The 21,345-nt window shown below is 42.0% G+C and overlaps 2 protein-coding genes across 3 annotated transcripts in view; one reads left to right on the top strand and one right to left on the bottom strand.

The window, feature by feature from the left end:
• Positions 1-713: 713 nt before the first annotated feature.
• On the top strand, positions 714-15,714 carry IPPK (inositol-pentakisphosphate 2-kinase). Of its 2 annotated transcripts, XM_017737297.1 has the most exons (13): positions 716-761; positions 4,542-4,637; positions 5,390-5,456; positions 7,007-7,128; positions 7,514-7,603; positions 8,200-8,258; positions 8,592-8,664; positions 9,793-10,072; positions 11,262-11,412; positions 12,503-12,605; positions 13,088-13,167; positions 14,186-15,377; positions 15,422-15,714. In XM_017737297.1, the coding sequence occupies exons 2-12, from the start codon at positions 4,599-4,601 to the stop codon at positions 14,409-14,411; spliced, it is 1,290 nt and encodes a 429-aa protein (XP_017592786.1). In that variant the 5' UTR covers positions 716-761; positions 4,542-4,598; the 3' UTR covers positions 14,412-15,377; positions 15,422-15,714. The 2 variants fall into 2 exon arrangements, with proteins under 2 accessions (XP_017592787.1, XP_017592786.1); XM_017737298.1 differs by having other exon boundaries at positions 714-761; positions 14,186-15,714.
• A 1,172-nt stretch (positions 15,715-16,886) lies between these two features.
• CENPP (centromere protein P) overlaps positions 16,887-21,345 on the bottom strand; it is a 113,044-nt gene continuing 108,585 nt past the window's right edge. Inside the window, exons 7-9 of the mRNA XM_008636049.2 lie at positions 19,427-19,506; positions 17,743-17,834; positions 16,887-17,502 (exon numbers count right to left, since the gene is read on the bottom strand). Coding sequence (XP_008634271.1) covers positions 17,381-17,502; positions 17,743-17,834; positions 19,427-19,506 — 294 coding nt within the window. The 3' untranslated portion in view covers positions 16,887-17,380. The remainder of the gene's footprint in view (positions 17,503-17,742; positions 17,835-19,426; positions 19,507-21,345) is intronic.

The following is a 21,345-nucleotide window of genomic DNA, read 5'->3' as shown; positions in this document are numbered from 1 at the left end:
TAAGGCAGACCAGAGGCAGGACTGGGTGTTGCCTTGTAAAGCTGCAGGTTCCTTAACACCGTGTCAGACTTTGATTTTAACGTGTAAAGTCTCAAGGTTTTTGAATTGTTACAAAACTGACAAAAAATTGTAAAAATCACAAAAATTAGTGAGTTTTTCTATGGTTTTAATGTAAAATATTTGGAAACCTGCTATATTTGTTCCTGTGTGTTTACTCTGCAGAAGTTTATAACTAGCAGGGTTTAGTTTAGTGTTAAGTACAGCTGTAGCTGCTGCAGGTAATTGGTAAGAGTCTCCTTAATAATTTGTAATGCTGTGCTGATACTGTAAGTGGAGTGGGCCTTGTTTCTCTTTTTCCTTTTGGGGACCTTTGGTGCACAAATGCCAGGGTGGTGGTGTTTTTGGTTCTGTATGTGCCTTCTGAGGTTTCAGAGCAGTGCTGTAAGCTAAGGGAGCATTTCCCTGGTGCACTTGGTGACTGCAAATGCAGAGTGGCCGCCTCACTAAACTGATGGCAGAGCTGGCAGCAGACATTGCTGTGTTTGATTTCAGCTGGCATATTTGATTTCAAGTTGAGTGAAATAACCATCTCAAATGTGCTTTTCGTTTTTTTTTTTTTTTCCTTAATTTCTCAGAGAGGTAGATTGGGGATTCAGACAATTGTGCTGTTCATAAATGCTAATGAAACCCTATTCTTTCATATTTTTCTCCAGCGCTGTGTGGTGCTGCGGTTTCTGAAGTCCCCCCCCAACCAGAATAAGGTAAGTTTAAACACGTCCTGTTGCTGAAAGCACTTGGGTAAACTAATAGCCAGTGTGAGGAGAAACAAGAAACCTGTGAAAGAGCTGTGACTGGCAAGTGTAAGAATAAGGGGATGTTTTGAAATGTGCCTGTGTCTCAGGGGGTTTGGCAACAGGAGGAAATTTGAGTTTGTCTTATGTAACTGGGATGATGAGAGCTGATACCAAGAGCTCTGTGTGGGGTGGGGTGTGAGACTGCTATGTGTTAGAGGGTAGAGCTTCCTGTAAGGGCAGCTGTGGCACAGTGTTAATGTGCCATATCCACGTATGGAAGCACAGGGATGCCGAGGAAGAAAGGAGTTTTATAGGCTGTAGCCAGGTGGGACAGAACAGGAGCAGCACAAGACTGGTGGTCATGGTCAAGGTCTGCTGTTGGCCACCTGTTCAGTAGCTAAAAAACCATGGAATCTGAACAAACACATGAAATGTTCACAGAATATCCTTTGTCAGTGAGTGATTTTAGTGTCCTGTCTGTTACAAAAACAACATGGCAGGACACAATCTCCCAGTTTCTTCAATGGTACAATAAAGTTTTTCTGCTGGAGAAGGAGCTGAAGTGAGTTACTTTAGATTTCTTTTAACAAGGATAAAAAATGATCAAAAACCAAAGGTGGAGCATAAACACAGTGTTCCAAGGGAAAAAAAAAAAAAAAAAAGAGAGCACAAGGTTCAAATTCTTTTGTTTCCTCAACCTTGAGAGGAGTCTTTACAGTGTGTTACCTGAGAGATACAGGGAATGGCTTGAGTTACAGCAGCTCCTGAACCACGGCTTTGTGAGGCACAGTGGCAGGTTGTTCTGATGAGGGAAATACAAAAAGCATTGTGGCTCTATTGAGAACTAGTGTGTGTGCTTAATTTTAGGAAAAAAGAAACAAGGATGAATGTAAAGTAAACATCTAGAAAGGGCATTTTGTTGCTTTAAATCAGAAAGATGAATATGAGAAGCATTCAGTTTAACAAGGGACAAGGGAGAAGTTGCTAAAGTAGAGGAAGGCAAAACTAGTGAACACAGCGTATGTATGAGTTATTTCATGGTCTTTCTGCTGCTATTTAACTTGAAAAAAGGTCTGGTAAAACTAAAGTATGATTCAAGTTGATTTTTCAGCTGCTTATATTGGCAGGATTTCAAAAATGTATCTTATGCTTCTGTAGTGTAGCCCAAGATAATAATGTTTAGTGCTAACAAGAACAGTGAAGAGTCCAGTGCATCACAAGAAAGGAAACAGTGCTTATCTCAATTTTTACTATAGCAGGAGAGGACTAGACCACAGCTTTAAGTAAAATGTCAGTCTGTTGCAGTTTATTTAAGAAAACAGAACACTAACTAACTGCCTGCCCTTTTTCCTTTTTTTAATTTTTGTTTTTATTTTAAGTTCAAAGAGATTGTTGCGTAGTAATTGTTTTTAAAGAATTGACAAAGTATGAGAAAGTCACAAAGGAAGCCAGGAAGTGACTTTTCACTTACCCACCACAGCATTGAGGCTGGTCATACAAGTTCCAGTGTTGCATTTTGAGGAGCACTTTCTGCATGTGCCTTGCATTGGGAGTGTGTGGACTTTGTGATACACTATTCCCTCTAAATAGAAGGTTTTGTAATTTGAATATATTTACTTATTCTGGTGATTGATTTTTTTTTTTTTTTTCAAAGGACCATTTCTTCTTGGAGCAGAACAGAAGACTTAAATATTTAATCATCAGATTAGTAAACAAATCCCAGAGAATCAGTTTTGGGATGAACTTGCACGTAGCAACAATGACAGGGAAAATGGTTGTTTTTAAGGGTAATCTGTATTCCTGACTTGAGTAAAATGAGTTAGGCTCTGAAGTGTTCTGTATCTGTGCATGACATCCCAGGTCATCCAAGGTAAACAATGCTGAAGGAAGCAGTTCAAGCAAAATATTTTCTAGTAATACACACACTGAAATTCAGATATTAACAAATAGGTCTCAGTCTCTTCTGCTTAACTCCTTTGGGAAAGGTAAAGAAGTCTGGATGCTGCTTTGTATCTTTAATTATCTGTTTAATTATGAATTTGGGATTAGATAATCCAGTAGTTAAAAATGTGGTGTTATTGTGAATTGTAACCTTATTGCTATGATTGAAAAATACTCGATTATGTGACTGCAGGGCTTGCATTGCTTGAGTAGAAAGTCAAGTGTCAGCACTCATGGAGTGCTTTTAATTGCATATTGCTATTTTAGTATATTATCTTCTTCGTTAAAGAATTAAAAATAATTTTATTGTATAAAGCCTATTTGAGTTTTGGTGAATGAGCTGGCAGTAGTGATGGGTCCTTCAAAAGCTTTTCATCTTAGTAGTTTTTTATGTTAAAAGGTGATGTTCAAGTCGCCTGTTAGTTGCTTTTTGTTTCATTTAGGTATATCAAATATACTTGCTCGTAAGAGATGTTTTAAACTTGATTTATAATTTTATGGTTGTATTGATCTTTTTAACTGGTGAGTCTTTCCATGTGGTAAAAGTGGCAGCAGTAGATTTTTATGAAATGCTTATTTCTCGATATGTGAGTATGTGTATATGTTAAAAAACCCCAACCAAACAAAACACAAACCTGTGGCTGCTGTGTACATCAGCAAACCAGGTCAGGACCATCTGTAAATGAGAATTAGCTGAGATTTCTGTTACTGACGAGATTATGTAATGTTCCTTCTCACCATTCAGAATTTGTGTAAGTTAAAGAAGGGGTTGTGTTGTTATTTGTGATTTGTGTTGGATGTGGTCTTTCCTCCTTTCTCTAGGCTTTGGTGGTGTCTGAGTGTTGTCCTCTAGTATTTTATTTCCTCCTACTCTGCTCTGTTTATATTTTCTCCTGCTCTTGTTTTTCCCCTCTGATTTTCTAACGTGTACCCAAGTGTTGCACTTTCTTTTCCTCCACTTAATCTTATTGTGAGGTTTTAAGTGGGTTTTTTGTGTATGTGTTACATAAGGACAGAGTAGCTTTGAGGTTGTCTGTTCTTACAATAAAATACCTTGCAGAGAACCAGAGTGTGCTGGAGTGCAGGGAGTAGGATAATATTGCTGTAAAGCTCCTTTGCTCCCTCCTCAATGAGCAGGAATCTGTCCAAGTCTGGCTGTGCAGTTGTCCCTGTCCTGCTTCCAGTACTCAGGGAGCTTCCTTTCTAGCTTTTGGCATGTTTGTCTTGTAGAAGAACTTGGTGTTTCCTTACGAAATTACAGAATATCACATCAGAGTAAGATTTTTCACTGTCTGGGGCAGGATTTGGGACAGATGGCAAGTTCTGTACCTGTTCATGCCAAGGTTTTTAATATGGCTCAGTCTTTGCAGCCATTCTCTTCCCAAACTCCATGATGTATTTTGTAACACTCCAAGCCTTTTCTGCACTGCAGCTGTTGGCAGGGAGCCTTCTTGGGCACCTCTTTGGACTGCTGGACTTCCTTGAGCTGTTTTAAGAATAATGGTCAGAGTAGGTCTTAAGCAATCTCCCCCTCTTCCACCTTTGTCACTTTCTCTCTCCTTTTCCCCCTGAAATCTAAGAATCATCATCTTTTCTGACCATTTTTCTGTTTGTCCCAGTCCCTGAAGCAGCAGTAGGAAAACAAATTCAGCACGTTTGATGTGTCTGTTTGACTTCAGTGTGCACTCACCTGCCAAGCTCAACAATTAAGCTATTTGCTAAATCACTGACCAGGATGTGTGTGTGTATTCTGGAGTGTTGTTTATCATTATTTCAGAGATCAGTTCCTACATTTGTGTCTTCCAGACTCCAGAGGAAATACTACACCATTTGCAAAACATTGTAGACTTTGGAAAGCATGTGATGAAGCAGTTCTTTGGGGAGAACGACGTTCACCATGGGGTAAATGTTTTGTTTTTAAAATAAATGGCTTCTGCATTTTAAACACTGTTTGGAGGAACACTGACTACCAAGTAAAAGGAACTAACAGGGTTTGCAAGATACACACACACACAAGAAACATTTGGATGTGAACAAGGGATCCTGCTCTGTGCTGATGAGGTGATTGGATTGTACTCAGTGGTTTGGCTGTTTCAAGCTGCTGATGAAAAGTGGGGTCATTTTTTTGCCCTACATATAGGGCAAGAGGGAGGGTGTGTGAGAGATTTTTAGACTAACTGCAAAACAAGAGGAGAAACCTGGTTCATATAAATTGTTGAGGTTTCTGTGCAGTCAGAGGTCACCTTTTCCCTTGCTCTGTTCTTCAGGGCAGCCAGATCTTTTTCACTGAACAGATGATTGAAAAAGTTACAGCTTCACCTGGAACTTGAGTTACACAATTCTGCTTGGAAGGGTGGGATGTGAGACACGGGATTTTTTAATTTGTGGAAAGGACACAGTGACGCAGGTTCCTTCACACACATTAAACTTGCACTGAAAATGCTCTTTGTCATGCATTTATTTAAATGAGTCCTTGGATTTTATAGAGGAACAGGTGTTGCATGTGATCGGAGGTACAAGTGTTCACAGTCAATCAGAGGCAGAAGCTGCTGACTGCATAGTTCAGTGTATTTTGTGTAACCCACTGAACTTTGCTGTTCCATTTCCAGACTCCCAAACCTGGGTATTAATTAATTTTTTTTCCCCCCCAATAGGAAATTATTCAACTGCCTCTAGACTTTGTGAGACAGCTCTGTTTGAAAATCCAGCCAGAGAGGCCAGGTAAGTGCCAGGGATGGCATTAAAAAGGGGCTTCCTCAAGCTGTAAAGCATTTTCCTTTGTTCTAAAGTAAAAAAAAGCTTCATGCTTCAGAATATAAGGAAACTTTTTTTAATATTTAGACAATGATAAGTTGAAAATTTGTTGTGGATAAAAAGGGTTGTGTTTTAGAATTAAAAGTAGTATGTGATAGCTCTAAAATGGGCAGACAGATGGGCCCTCATGGTTTGTCTTATGTTCCCAAATGTTCTTGAGAATGGCCAGAAACTCCTGCTTTAGCAAAACTCCTTGAAGATAAATGTGGTGCTGAATCAAAGTACTGTAGTGAAGTGCTTTGATGCTTTTGATCCAGGAAAAAAAAAGAATTAATTTACATATAGTGAGCACAGGACACTCCATTGTTGATTTCTCCTCACTTGTTTGAGAAGCAGTTCCACAGTGCCAGGACCCAGTGAGGAAAGTTCACAGTGTTTAATAAAAGTTAGAAATGAACAATACTCTGGTGGAAGTGAATGACAGAATTTAGTTTTATTTCTCAAAGTTAAACTTTGTGTGTCCACAGCTGCTGGGGATTGAAATGTGGTTGTGAGGAAGTGTCCAGGTGCTTCAGAACAGTGAATCTCACTGTCCATTTTTAACAGGAACTTTTTTTTAAACCTCAGGGAAAGAATTTCTTTCAATGTTGCCCTTCACATAAGCCTGTGTAACATGCAAGGGAGCTTCTCTAATACTTCAGATTTGTGTCTTTCTGATTTGGCAAGTGGCTTTCAGCTGTGAAGGTGTGAAGAATGTACTTTTGCTTAAATTTAGAAAAAGAAAACAAACCTCAACATTTTGTTGGAGACAGAAGGCTTCTTGCTCATCCTGGTGAAGCAGTATGGCATGGCAGGCTGGTGCCTGAGGCTTTGGTTTCTGAGATTTATTTCTTCTTTTCCAATATATTTTTCAGCGTGGGCATTTTTCTTAGCAGTGGAAACTGTAATAGAAACGTGTGTTCTGCGTGTCTGTTTAATAATGCAGGTACTTGAAAATCTGGGAGTGTGTGCTTTTGTTAACTTTGAACTACAATCTCACAGACCTTTCTGTGTCCCAAAGGATGCACATGGAGAGAAGTTATTCAAAGGATTTTATAATAATGCCTCTTAAGTTTATGATATTCCTGCCATTTTTCAGATCCACTTGACTCAGCTGAGGGATGGTAGGTCATGCAGGAGATCACATATTTGAATAAATACGTAATGAGTCACTTTACCTGTTGTTGGCCAATCCATTTTCTTGCTGTTGCAGGCCTCACCTTTCTTAGGATGAGCTGGGAGGTGGCCATTAACAGCAGCTCTTGGGACACTCCATGTCTCTGGGACAGTTCTGAGGAACCTGATAATGGGGAGGGCAAATTTGTGCAAGTGCATAATTGGCTAAAGCTGATAAACTGTGTGTCCTGTCCTTCCATGCTTGTTCCCACGCCCCACCTGGCGAACGAGATGGCTCCAGAGTGAACAAACATCCCCAGAGCTAATTTCCCTGTTCGTGTTGTTTCTCCCCTGCTGTCCAGAGTGTCGCTGTGACAAGGACATGGACACGCTGAGCGGTTACGCGATGTGCCTTCCCAACCTCACGCGGCTGCAGACCTTCCGCTTCGCCGAGCACCGGCCCATCCTCTGCATCGAGATCAAGGTGTGCAGGGGGACACAAGCCTCAGGGCTTGTTTGCATTTTTTACTATACACTGGCCCCAGCAGTTTTCAAGGAATGCAGCAGTGGGGGAAGGCAGAGCTCACTGCTTTCACTGTGATCCATAGCAGGAAACAGCTCCCTCCTTCTTCCAATTCCCGATCTTATGAAACTTGTGAAATTCCTAGGTGTTACTATGCTTTTCTGTAGGCCACATGTGTCTTTATCTTTTAAAATAATTGAGAGTAATACAGCTTTTAAGGGCTAGAATTTTTAAATTATTCTTAAAATTTTTCCTTTGACTGGAAGGATTTGCATATTGTGTACCTTTTTATTTCTATAGAGAGAGGCATTTATACTTACGATCTTCTTTTGTTTGTTTGTTTTAGCCAAAGTGTGGCTTCATTCCTTTTTCCAGCCATGTTTCACAGGAGATAAAGCACAAGGTGTGTCGTTACTGTATGCATCAGCATCTAAAGGTAATTATTAAGTCACCCTGCTTTCCTTTGGCTGTACTGTGCTTTATATGCTGTTTCAGGCTTGCTTTCCTGTTGAAACTTGCTCAAATCTCCAATATGACTAAAGCTGGTAGGAGGATACACAGCTGAGTCTCTGGGTGTGAATTTGTTTAGTGGGAGATGGAACAAGTTCTGTGGGAAGCTGAAAGCAAACAAATACAATATCAGCCTTTGGGGACTATGAACACTGTGATTGGGTAAACTCTGGTGTGGAACTTCCTTCCCAGATTAGCTCACCAAGTGCATTCTGTGACTTAAAACAAACAGCATGTAACAGGCACGGAGGTCATGGACTCGTGTCTGCTGTGACTCTGGAATGGTGTGACTGTGACTCCCTGGGATTTAATGTGATCTTTCTCCCTAGTGAATGCAGTTTGAGTGACTCAAGTTAAAAATGACCAAGAACACCCGTGGTGGCCATGAATTCTGTGACCAAAGGGGTTTAAATGTCCTGACCTTTGAAGGCAGGATGTCAGTGCCACACACCTGGCTGTTAAAATGAGAGAGCAGCTATTCCAGGTAGAGTGGGTAACAGCAGTGCTCTGGGTTTTCCACAGGTAGCCAACGGAAAATGGAAGCGACCAAGTAAATATTGCCCATTGGATCTTTTCTCAGGGTAAGGATTAAAAAAAAAAAATCTGTGTTATATTCTTGCTTGGATTGCTTTGCCTTTCACTGATCATTACGGATAATCAATGCTGGCTTGTCTGACCTTTACAGTGATTATATCTGGTGCCATCTCCCCCTTTACACCTATCTCAGCAATCAGAGCTGCCTTTTGCAGCATAACATTGCACCCAAGAGCTGTTTAGTTTACTCAGATCTGAAGTTCACTTTGCCTGTGCCGTGACCTCAGCGTGAGTGATGTGCTCCGTGCATGTGCTCACACCAGGTGTGAACATCCAAAGGCTGTCATAAAACATTCTTGGCTTTATTTTGTTTTCCCTAGAAACAAACAAAGAATGCACTTTGCTTTGAAGAGCTTATTACAGGAGGCACAGAACAACTTGAAAATATTTAAGGTAAACAGTTAAATCTCTGCTTGCTTTTTTTTTGCCTTGGCTTTTAAACAATTTGACTTCAGCATCTGAACAGTCAAGATCTTCCTTCAAACCTACCTAATCAGCACCATCACTGTTGGATTCCATCAAGAGAAGGAAATGGGCAAGCTTATAGTTATTATTTCTCTGTCCTAACCTGGAATTTAATTTCCCAGAATTCACAGACTCAAAATATCCTGAGTTAGTAGGGACCCATGGGGATCATCAAAGTCCAACTCCTGGCCCTGCACAGGACACCTCAACAATCCCATGCTGTGGCTGAGAGCATTTTCCAAATGCTCCTGAACCTCTGGCAGCCTTGGCGCTGTGACCATTCCCTGGGGAATGAATTAGTGGGAAAGAATTGCTGAGGAACAATTAATAGAAAAGGACTCTTAAGGTGACGAAAGTTTTAAAACTTTGCGCTGCTTCGGGAAGAAGAAAATGGAGAACTTGGCATGTTGCTGCAAATACTTTGTTTTAAATTCCTGTTAGAGCACTGACGCAGGCCCAAGGCACAGCAGGCCTCACCGAGGAAGGAGAAAGTGGCATTTCATGGCATTCACGTAGGAAAAGTATGAAGCAGTAACTGATGATTTGTGGAGATTTTCAAATTAATTCTAGGAAACAAGATTCTTTTAATTTCTTTCCAATATTTAATCAATTATTTGAATTACTTCTATGAACTGCCCTATTTTTGTACTAGTACAGGTAAGTATCACACCTTTTCTGTCCCCTTGCACAGCCTTCCCTTTGCCAGTCCGGGCTGGTAAAAGAAGGGTGTTTCATACAGTGCTTTTTCACTGATAGGAAAATGTGCCAAGTGTCGCTCACACCTGTATTGTTCTGATTCCTTACAGTTCATTAAGTTGGGAAAGTAGCACTTGATTTAAATGGTGGATTTGGTTTTCATTCAGAGGTTGTTACTTGTAGGTTCTGATTAGACTTAGGAGGGCAAATCCATAAGAGACTGGAAATGCTGTGTGTCTGCATGCAGATTGTTAAGCTAATAACACTTTTCTGTGCTTAAAATATTAAACTTTGAGTAGCTCAGAATGAGTAACTTGACTTCCTGCCATGCCTAAAGACTTCTTTTTCTCCTTGTTGCAGAATGGGGAACTAATTTATGGCTGTAAGGATGACCAGGACTGTGTCTCTGACTGGAACGAACTTGCTCGTCACTTAAAACCTTTCTTTTTCCCTTCCAATGGGCTGGTCAGTGGCCCCCACTGCACAAGGACAATTGTTAAGGAATTAATCCATGTGATAACCATGGCGCTACTAAGTAGCACTGACACCTGCAGGGCAGGCGACATGAAGACAGTTCCCATTTCACAAGGGAGAAGCTACTGTGAAGCAAGTGCTTTTAATAAGGAGCTAGTAAGAAATGGTAAGGGATAATTTTGTAAAAACTGTCCATAATTAAGTGTTCATGGAATTCCAGAATGGTGTGGGTTGGAAGGGACCTTCACAGGCCACCTCGTCCAGCCCCCTGCCATAGGCAGGGATGCTTTCCACCAGACCAGGTTTCTCAGAGCCTTGTCTGATGTAACAATTCAACTCTGTCTCTAGTTTATTAATATGAGAATGGAAACAGGGGAATTCTAATGGCATTTAAAAAACGAGTTCTGAGCTGCGTAGCTGCCGGGGAATTGTTCTTAATAGAATGTGATGTTGTAGTAAGCACTTAGAGCACTGTTTCTGATGACAGGGGTAAAAATAAATTCAGGAGGTGGTAGAGGAAGAATGGAAGAAAATGCCAGTTTGAGCTGGTAACTGGCTGATAGGTATTCCAAATGAGTGGGGAATCTTTATGTTGTATGTGATGAAGTTGGGCTGCTTTGGTTGGTTTGTTACAACTCCTGTACTTTGTCTTTCCCTGCTCCTCCTGTCAGCCCTCACCAGGGCACAGCTCTTGTTCTTTTCTTCAGCTGCTCTTCTCCTGGTAAAGAGAGGTCTGAGGGAAAAGGAATGGGAAGTGAGAGCTGGAAAACTGTAAATGATGCTAATGCCTCAGTGCATAAGTTCTGTAAAGCTCTAGTTCTTCAAGATGCTGCCAGTTATCCTGATTACACAAAGAGCCCATTTCTTACTCTGCTTTTGAGGAAGACCTTTTTCATTTGTCCACGGGTTGTTGAAGTGTTGGAGAAAGTGCTATCTTAGAGAAATTACAGCAAATACGACCTCTTGATATTGTATAAAAAAGAGCTGAAATGCTAAATCACTTTCTGTCAGCAGTTGATACTGTTCAAAGTGAATTTGTGGTGGCTTCAAACTCAGCTGAGAAATTTCTCTTGTGGACTCAAAATGAGTAGATTACAGTGGATGTGGGTGTGTTTTGGTGTTTGTTTTTTTAGGTAGTTTGTAGAGTTGAATACCAGCTGTTTTATTCTGCAGTCCAAGATGAGCTGTTTAAATGTGCACCTTGCACTTTAGTGTTTGGAAACTGAATGCTTTAAGGCTTCTCCCTCCCTGTGACTGGACTAAAAGTATTTTTTGGACTTTTAAACAAGCACATGTAATGGCAAATTGAAGCTAAGACTTGTGTCTGCCTTATTTTAAAATGCATTTTCTTCTAGGTAAACATAAATTGGAAAGCTCTGGTTTACCGAGGGGTTGTCTCCTTTATAAAACCCTTCAGGCTCAGATGCTTGACATGCTGGATATTGAAGGACTCTATCCTTTGTACAGTAGAGTTGAACAGTACTTGGAGGAATTTCCTGAAGAGAGGTAAGACTTGATGGCTTTTCTTCCCAGTCCTGAGTAAGCAGGACTGCAGGGAGGATTGCCTCTGTGCACATGCTCTGTTATGTTGTACAACCTTTCTTTGGGGCACTGCATAGTCTGAATTTCTAACTGAACTTCCAGCTGATGTTGGCCACTTTGGCCTGAATTTTTAAGTAATGATTATGGGAAGTTCACAACAAGCTAAGAGAGAAAAATGTTCTTTTTTAGTAGTGGCAGTTGTGCATTTGCAGAAAGGTACAGTGAAATGGGTGGGTTCTCCTGTCCCCCAGTTCCTGCAGAGCTGGGATAATGATGTTTTGCAATGATGATTGCAAGCTGCTGTGTTTTTTTCCTCAAATAAGGTTTATTAGTGTAATAATAATTGCTCCAAGCAGCCTTCACTGGGGTGCTGTTCCCCTCCTGTGCTCACATGAGGGCACTCTGGCTTCACTCAGGAGTTGCTTCTGCCTATGCACTTACACAGGAAACAGAGCACTGGAAAATGTGTTCTTTGATCTGTGGGGGGTTTGTGTGGACAAACCCCCCTGTGAGGGTTCAGCTTTGCAGCAGGGGCTCAGCTGTTCAAAGGGGGAAGGAAGGCCAGGACACTCCCTGTTAGCACATGGTGTGGAGCAGGGCCCTGTCAGATATGCTTATGCCCCCAGTTTATACTTTGTCTGTACAAAATAATATGTAATATATTGATATCTCTTTTAGATGAATATTATATTTTTTATATATGTATTTTCAGCAAGGCTTCTGGAGCTCCTGCAGACTGCTACAAATTTTGAAACTTACCCATTTTTTTGCAAAACCCCATTATCCTTATAGTGATACACAGGTGGCAACGGATTAAGAATGAGTCATGTTTATAAAACCCCACACAACCCAGATCCTAAGCAGCAGCAAATCTTGAGTGATTTAACAAGGACTGTTGTGGTGTTGGTTGGCAGTGGGTTAATACTTGGACATGTTCATCAGTGTTATTGTTGGGTTGTTTTAATCTGGGTGTCTGGGCTGCTGAGGAAAGATCACACTGAAGACCAGTACATCATTTTGGCTGTCTGTAAATCTTCTTTTAATATTTATTTAGAAGTACATTACAGATAGATGGACCTTACAATGAAGTGTTTTACGAGAAGCTGCTGGACCTTTCCCTGGAAGATGATGGGACAGTGGCGTTTGCATTAACAAAGGTACCTCTGAACTTCTCGAGGGGTCTTTGGTCAGTCGGTGTTAATTAACCTCTGTCTCTCTGAAAGGGCTGGATAATGGATGGAGGCAGCACTGCTGGCTTGTCAGGGTCTGTAAAGTTAAAGCTCTTCATTGTGCCAGGGTGCATCTTTCTAGCAGAAGCAATTAAAAACAAGCCTGTAGCACCAGTTCCAGAGAGAAAAATAAAGCTGTTTATTTGCCTTCTAGACTGAGGAAGCACTTGCAGGAACTGGTGCTGTTTGGCCTTTAGGAACATAATCTGTAGGAAATAAATGCGATTCTTATACAGGATGCTGCAAAAGCACCTGCTCCTGCCAACCTTCTGTTACAGAGAGAATGTCCAGCTCTTCAAGTGCCAACATATCCATACAGGGAGTGCAGTGCTGCCTTTGTAAGGAACAGGATGCTTTACTCAGGTAAACACCAACCTAAGAGAAAACGTGTGTTATTTTCTGTTGTACAGGTGCAGCAGTACAGAATAGCAATGACTGCTAAAGACTGCTCCATCATGATTGCCCTTTCCCCCTGCCTGCAAGATGAATGGTAAGAGCTGCCTGTACCTGCTTTGGAATGGCTCCAGTTGTTTAGGAACTGGAGATGTTTGTACTGTTCAGGCAATTCAATCACTTGAAGTGTGCCGTATGTGGGGGGTGGTGTGTCCAAATATTTGGCTGTGAGCATTTTAGTACAGTTGTGATACAAGACATTTTTTATGATCAGTGTCACTTCCTGAAGAGTTTTAAGTTGATCGAAAGGATCAAAGTTTTATATTTATTCCTTTATTAAAATTGGAATTGACTGTTCATAGTAGCTCTGGATGGTTTTAACTAGGTACAATTTTTCTGCCTTGGTGTTCTCATAGGAGAGATTTTTCAAGCTGAGTTGTCTTTAATGGCCTAGTTAGAATAAAACCAAGGCAATAATCAAGAGGTGACAGCTTTGGCTGTCAGGCAGGAGGCTTTGCTGCTGTATTATCCCTTTTGGCTTGTGTCAGCAGTGCTAATCTGTTCTTCTGCAGGGGACTTTGCTTCACCAGAGCCCTTTTATTTTTAGAGAATGCTGTTTTCTGCATTTGTCCTGCAGTTCTCAAGTGAAGTGTTAGTGATGGACATGACTTGTGCAAAGGCTGACTTCAGAACTCCTCCCTCCTCCATCCCTCAGCATGCTTGGACAGCAGTTCCCATACTAAATGTTTTATTACCGTGAACCTAAGTAGGAGCTGCAGTCACTTCTCTGCTTTTGCTGGTTAATACGGCTGTTGCTTTGTATGCACCACCTAGAAACAGCTTAGATTTACTAAATACAGTAAGTGAGAGTAATATTTGACTTCAGCTGTGTGGAAGCTGAAAGGAAAATAACTGGAAGAGGTGCCAGCAAGGTCCCATCAGGACTGGTTAAGCTGGAGCTATAGTTTCCTAAGTGCTACATTAGCTGCAGTCTATTTTCTTGGGCTCCCACAAAAGTTCTAAGATAAACATTAGAGTCACTTCTGTACAGAGACACATAAATCAAAAGTACTGGTTTCAGTGACTCAGATGTGCAATGTGGTTTTATTTTCCAGCTCTGAGCACAGACCTGTGGTACTGACATCCAAATCCAGATTCACCTTCTCTGTTTCTGTGCTGGACCTGGACCTGAAGCCCTATGAAAGCATCCCCCACCAGTACAAACTCGATGGTGAAATAGTCAACTATTACCTGAAGAATGTACAGGCCAAAGAGGACCCAGTTATGTCCAGCCTCTTCAAGGAGAATGAAGACTGCACATTAGTTCTCCATAAAGTGTAACCATTCCCTTAAGGTTATTTTTATTCAAACACATGAGAAAGTGAAAGATTATTGGAATACCGTTATGGTGATTTTTTTTTTTTTCTTTTTTATTGTGTTCAGTGCATTTTTCAGCTGTGAATGTTTTTTGCTTTATGAAATGATGTCTAATGGGTAATGCCTTCTCAGAGACCTGGGATAGCACTAGGCCACACATTTGCTAGATAACCTTAATGAATGTATTTAATGTGACAGAACAGGTAATGTGCCATACCTTGGAACTAGAGGACAGATCAAATTAATATGAAAAGTCTATTTCCTTAGAATTGAAAGAGCACAGAATTAAAAGTATTGCACTAACATAGAAAGCCTAATTACTAACAAGAGAATTTCCTTGGAGCCTGTGCTTTGAGTTTCCCTCATCCCTACTGAAGGAGGGAATGCTCTGGCAAAAGCTGATACAACACTTCAGTTAATCCACTGAAAATACAACAGTGCAGTGGCTGAGCTGTGGAATGGCCTGGGCACTGCAGAACACTTAAGTACTAATGCATGGACTAGGAACACCAGGCTGCCTCCAGAAGTTGTGTGATCACCTTCCATCTACCTAAAGCTTCTGAAACAAAGTGCAAAGGGTTAAGGTAAGCAGCCTTAAATTTTATATGATAGCTGGGCTCAACTCACCTGCCATGCTGGTTTTTATTGTCTATACATTATATGCTGCTATTGCAGGTGAAACCACAGCTTGCTCTTGCCTAATTTAAATTGAGCTATGAGAAGAGTATGTTCTGAGTTTTACAGATCATTTCAGGTCTTTTGGATAGTGTCAAAGTTTGGCACTATTACATTGGTGCCCCACACACTGTGTAGCATGAGCAGCTGCTTTCAGGCTCCTTTGCTTTAAGTGACAGAAAAAAGGTGATAGAATCCCATTTTCTTCCTTGCAGCTGCAGTGGGTCAGTCTCATGCCAGGGTGAGCATGTGTCAGTGCTGCATATGAGCAGTGCTCTGTGCAGCTGAAGGCTGGGAAGGTGCTGCAGTAAATCTTGGGGAAGATCCTGAGTAGGAACTGAAGGGTATGTTCAAACCTGAGGGTATGAGGATAAAATCTGCATCTCCTTTTCCCTCAGGGATTAGACCCCCTGAATGGTGCAGAGATGCTCCTCCTGACCCAGTGAACAGCTATAACCTGGATACAGCATGTGCTTACCAGTAATGGTGTTCAGGGTCATGTAGTTTAACTCCTAAAAACAGATTTATATTGGGATCTCCATGTAACCTTTTAGTTGTTCCACTTTACCTGAAATTCAAAAACAGGATCCCCAGACAACTCAAGGAAGAAATGTGAAACACAGAGACATCACTGCCCCAGTGCCAGAGACCTGAGCTGGCAGTGCTGGTATCCAGTGCCAGGAGCCCTTCTGGGACAGGGCCTGAGATGTGAGAGTAACCCCTTCTTCCCAAAAAAAACCTGGAGGGAGAAGGAGCTACTTACAAATCCAGAAACCCTCCAGCTGTTAGAAAGAGGAGGAAGGAAGGACCCTGCACAGCTGTGAAGTTTCCAGGTTTTTATGCTGTAACTTCACACACATTTCATTGCAAACAGCAGTATCAGTGCTGAGCAAACAGTTTTGTTTTCAGGCAAGGAGGAGGGAGCTAAAGATGAACTGAACTATAGGTTACACAAAACCAGCTACGCCAGTTCCATGCCAGTGGGTAAGTCAGAATGAGTTTTGCCTGTGTACTGGATTCCAAACTTGAAATGAGCCTACTTTATCTAACAAGATAGTGTTGCCAGTCATCAAAACCTAATCTCTGGTGTTGCTCAGCTGTTGAGTCTGGCAGAAACCAGGCTCTGGTCTGTTGTTTTTTCCTGACCTACCAGAACAGTGGGAGACTATTTCAGTCATCAAATAGTGGAGTATTATATTTATGGGATTATAAACAGACTGTTGCTTTAGTTCTTGGGTTCTCCACCTATTTCCCCATTGCTGCATAGAGCGGGCAGTTGTTCTGCTGGGGGCTCAGCAGCTCTGGCCTTGGAAAGGAGGGCTCTTCCTCTCACATGAGAGCCCAGAGTTGGTGGGTTTGGGCTCTTGGTTCCAGGAACTGTTACTCCCTACCTGAGAAGTACCTGACTTCCAGTCACAGTGCTAGTGCAGAGCAGGAACTCTTGGAAGCACGGAGAGTTCCCAGATGGGCTCATGGCACATCTGATGGAAGTGAAGGGTGAGGCAAGACATCACTCTGATCTGATCTGTTTCTTCAGGGATGAATGTGTGAAATGTGATGTTTTGGTAATGTGTTACCAGAATTTCCTCCTGGAAGTCAGAAACGCAAAAGAAGTGCTGCAGTGGGCAGGAGGTGACTCCTGGGGTTCCCAGGGGTGTCATGGGCCTCTCTTGGTTAGGTTAACGCTGTCTCAACACTCACATTGTAGAACAAAGTTACTTCATACAGTTACCTTTGGGTTTTTTAGCATTGTATGTCTTTGAAGTCTTCAAATTGTCTTCTTCCACCCTAATTTAATGAGAAAGCTGTTTAACTCTTTGTTCTAGGAGTCTCTTACTGTTCTCTTGTCATTTTAAAATCACTGTACTTTTACAGAGCTGTGAAATGAAATGGATTTTTATGGACTTGATTTTGACAGTGCATGATCTTTTAACAATTTCCAGGTATCTAGAAAATGTTAAGAAGATAAACCACTCTGGTACATTAATGATTCAGAAAGATAAATTTATAATGAAATCACTCTGTACATGTAACTATTTTATTTGGCATTTTTGTATTTAAATGGCTGTATTTATTTTCATGTCATGACAATTTATATATAACGTGCCATAATTGTACAGATAGCATGTTTTATGAGTATGGTTTCTAAATGGAAAATAACTTAATGTTTATATTCAATAAAATTATAGACTGTGTAACACAATATCTTAATTAAAACTACTTTTGAAATTGCTACCTGGTGTAAGTAATGCTGGCATTCATTCTTCTGAGCCCAGCACTTTGATCAGGTTCTCGATGGCTGCCTCGATCCCGAAGAGCCGCACTGCGCTCCGGAAGCTGCCGGGGATGCTCTCCACACTCGTCATCCTCTGCTCCAGGACTGCAGGAAAAACAGAGCAGTGCAGGTTATTTTCCAAGAGTTGCAGCAGTGCTGACAGCAGGTGGGTAAAGCAGGACAGCTGCAGGCAGACAGGGTTTGTAAGCCCTTGGAAATTACACAGGAGGTGAAGTGGGTTTGTCTGTTTGGGCTCTGGTAGCTGGAGTTCCATGGGAGTGAGAGATGCTGGCCAAAACCAGGGCCTGGCAGCTCAGGAACAGGCCCTGGAGTGACTGAGGTTACCTTGCTCAGGTACTTTGGTCAGCAGGTCCAGGACAGGTGTAGTGGTCCCTTCTTCATCGAGATGGATCTTCCAGACAATCATCAATTCAAACCTGTACCGGGTGCACAGGAAAGGCAGCTCAGGTTAACCAGTGCTGTCTGTAAGGCTCAGCCTCGTGCTCTGCAACAAAACTCACCTCACGTAATGCAATGGACCATCTCTAGATTCAGGAACACATTAATCCAAGGAAAACCAGTGATCCATTGACAAGGAAAGGTTCTGGGTACATCCAGATTTGCAGTGCAGTAAAAGTGAGAGGAAAGCAAAGGAGAGCACCGAGTGTCCCCTGGCCCTACCCCTCATGTAACATCTACACTCAGGATCAGGTGCTGACAACAGGAACCTTGTTTCAGAGGTGTTTGCATAAATGGTGATGTGCTGGGTTTGGAATACAGGCCACCCTCCTTTATGTTGTTTGCTTTTAATAAAAAAAAAAAAATCTTAAAACATTTACTTCTTCAGGAATAGTGGTGGTGGTTGTGCAAGGCCAGTCATGATGCCCAGCTTTCACAGTGGAACAAGATCACTGCACCATCCCAAGGGAACTGTGAGGCAGGAGGTGAGTCCAGAACAACATCCACACCAGAGCTGCTGCATTACAACTCCCTGCCTGCTTTGCTGCATCTTTGTTCCCTCCAGCCCTCAAATCCCTTACTGGAGGTAAGGCTTCCCTAATCCAAATCTGGTCTGCACAGTGAGTCACTGTGAGGAGGAAGGTCCCTTTCTCAGTGGTGTTTAATCCATCATGGCTGTACAAGTTTCCTTCAAATGTGATTTTTCAGCCTTTTGCCACTTCATTTTTACAAATCCTTTGGGAATTTGTGCACAGCGTGTTCTGGGATTTTGCAAACAAATTTCTATGGCAGTCTGTTTTCCACCAAGCCACTGAAATGACTTTTAAATTCTTGTGTTTCATGACTGTAGGTGAGAGGGAGTGAGTGGAATGGAATTGGCACCTGGCACCAGAGGAGAAACTGTAAAATAAAGCAAGTTCTTCCCTATCTGGGATAGTCTAAGAACAATTCCTTCCTGCACGAAGTTAAAGCATTTACTTTTAAAGGACAGGTTTGGCTGAATGAAGCAGCATCATGTATTAGGGTTTGTTTGCTAGTTCCACATACAAATATAATGAAGGAAGCTGTGCTTTATTTCCAGTTGTCTCTGTATAAATTAAAGCATGTTAAAGCTAGGTGTAACAGGAGAAGGGAATGATCTGATCCCTTCACAAAATAGTTACTTTTCATGGCCCTTACAGAATTCCTGACAGTGATAGTTACACCATCTTACATTTAACTGTAAGGATTTTTTTCCCCTGCTGAAAATCCCAAATGTACTGGAACATCTCTCACAGGGAGCCCAAACAAATACCATGTACCTGGTAGGTAATAATTCCTTCATCTAACTGATTTCCTTCTAAAACAAGGGAAAAGTATAGCCACAGTTGCTTTGCTTCCATTGCACAGTAAATGCCCTTTCTTTCTGTTCTTTAATGGCAAGACACCAAGGAACTGGGCTTTGCTGGGAGGGGACTGGGATCTCTACACCTCCTGCCACAAAAGGAACTCGGAGTTGCAGCACGAGGCTGCTGCCCTACCTGTGCAATCCCTCACCCGTGTAAATACAGAAATGCATTTATTGGCTTACCCAGAAACTTTGGGGTTCCTCAGAATTATAAAATCTCCCAGCAGTCCTTCCGGAACAGTCACGATGTCAGGATACTTGGCCTGTGAACAAAAAGGTTCAACTGGTTCATAAAAATCATAGCAGGTAAGGTGGTTCCTACCCAGTGCTCCCCCATCACTGACACTAAGTTAAGAGTAGCAATACTGACTGTGAAATTCTGACCTGTTGGTTTGATTTTTTTTTTTAGAGATCCTTGCATAAAACCCAGGAAACCTTGAAAGAACAGTTTTATTTTAACTAAGTTTGTTAATTGGATTTAATAACACCTTATAATACATCATCATGTCACTCCCCTCCCCTCTGTGACTGACACCACCTCATTGGTGCACTCTGGTTTGAGATGCTCTCCAAGCTCCACAGAGGGCTTTGAAAGAGTAATTTAGGCAATGAGATACCAAAATAACCAATTTCAGCAAAATATGGGACAACAGCAACATGACCAAACATAAAAATACTTGCTCCTATTAAAATTCCATGTTTCTGGGAATTATTTTCAGTTACTACAATGTGCAAAGGTTGATGGTTGCTCCATTACTTTGTTAGTCCATCTGATGTGTGTCTTGTGAATTACCCAAGACTCAGAACTTTAGAGCTATTTTAAAAGCACATAAAAGAACTCGTAGCTCTGTATGGATCCTGCAGGTGCCAGATTACTCAGAGAATGAGGGGATGCACAGACACCCAACACCAAGGAACAGCATCCTCCAGGGACATGCTGCTGGAAGAGGAAATGGAACGGAGCCACAGACTCCAGGGCTGTGCCCTGCTTGTCCTGCCTCGTGTGCTGGACATGAAGCTGTGTTCCAAACCTTGCAGTTTATAATGTGTGAAAAGTATCCCAGCCTGAATCATTCCACAGAGCTCTCAGGATGAGCAGCAGGTCTGATGGAAAAGGAGCAGGAGACCTCGGCTTCAAGTGGCACTGGAGAAAATGAGTTTGGTTTTATGGGATTACGCCTCATCTGGCAGAGCAAAATTGCTACCAGATGTGACCTTGCTCTGGGTTTTGGAATTTCTGACGAACTGAAGGGGGGCTGTGCAGGATGCCAAATGACATAAAACACATGGAATTTGCTCATTTTAATTTCTACCCAGTATGCAGTACTGTATTTACTGTGAGGATAACAACCATGATCTATCCTGGGAACGCAGACACAGAAGGGAGGACACAGGGCAGTTACAGTGTTGGAAGGGTGGCTGATCAAAGGTCACTCATCTGGCAGAACAGGGATCCTCTTCCAGCTTTACTCCCTATGGAATTATGCCCCTCTGATGACAAAATAAAAACAAGTTTTCTAGGCTTTCCTCCTCAATAACCCATGTCCGATTTCCATGATGAGCCTTCCCTTGCCTGGTGTCAGAGGCCTGGGGAGGATTGAGTGATCCTTTAGCTCCAGGCTGCAGGTACTGGAAATGCAGGATTAGCTTCTACCTGGAAATCAGCTTGTGCATCCCTCATTTACAAGGGATCCCAGGTATCCCATAGCTAAACACCGAGTCACACTTCATCCGCCCATACCCAGACATTTGGGAACCACCAGAGAAAACAGATCAGAGGAACCAGGTAAGAGTTACAATTTCCAAAACCCTGAAATGCTCCCAGGGCTTTCTTGGGAGTTCCTGTGCAGTTTCTGTGACTGACATGTTCCCCCCAAGCTGGGGGGGGTGGTATTTATGTTCTGTGGAAGCCAGAGGCAACTCAAGGAAATCCCAGTGTATGATTTTCTGTAGAAAAGCTTCCCTGTACCTGGGAGAGGGAGCCCCGGTGAGTCTGCACACAGTGAGGGCCGTTCTGTGCCTTCCCTCTGGCAACCAACCTGAATGCAGTGAGAATCTGATCCTGTGTGAAATTCACAGGATTTGGGATAAAATCCAGCTTT

This window comes from Corvus brachyrhynchos, unplaced genomic scaffold (genome assembly GCF_000691975.1).
Source record: "Corvus brachyrhynchos isolate BGI_N302 unplaced genomic scaffold, ASM69197v1 scaffold266, whole genome shotgun sequence".
Lineage (NCBI taxonomy): Eukaryota > Metazoa > Chordata > Aves > Passeriformes > Corvidae > Corvus > Corvus brachyrhynchos.
This window is presented reverse-complemented; position numbering and strand designations above follow the sequence as displayed.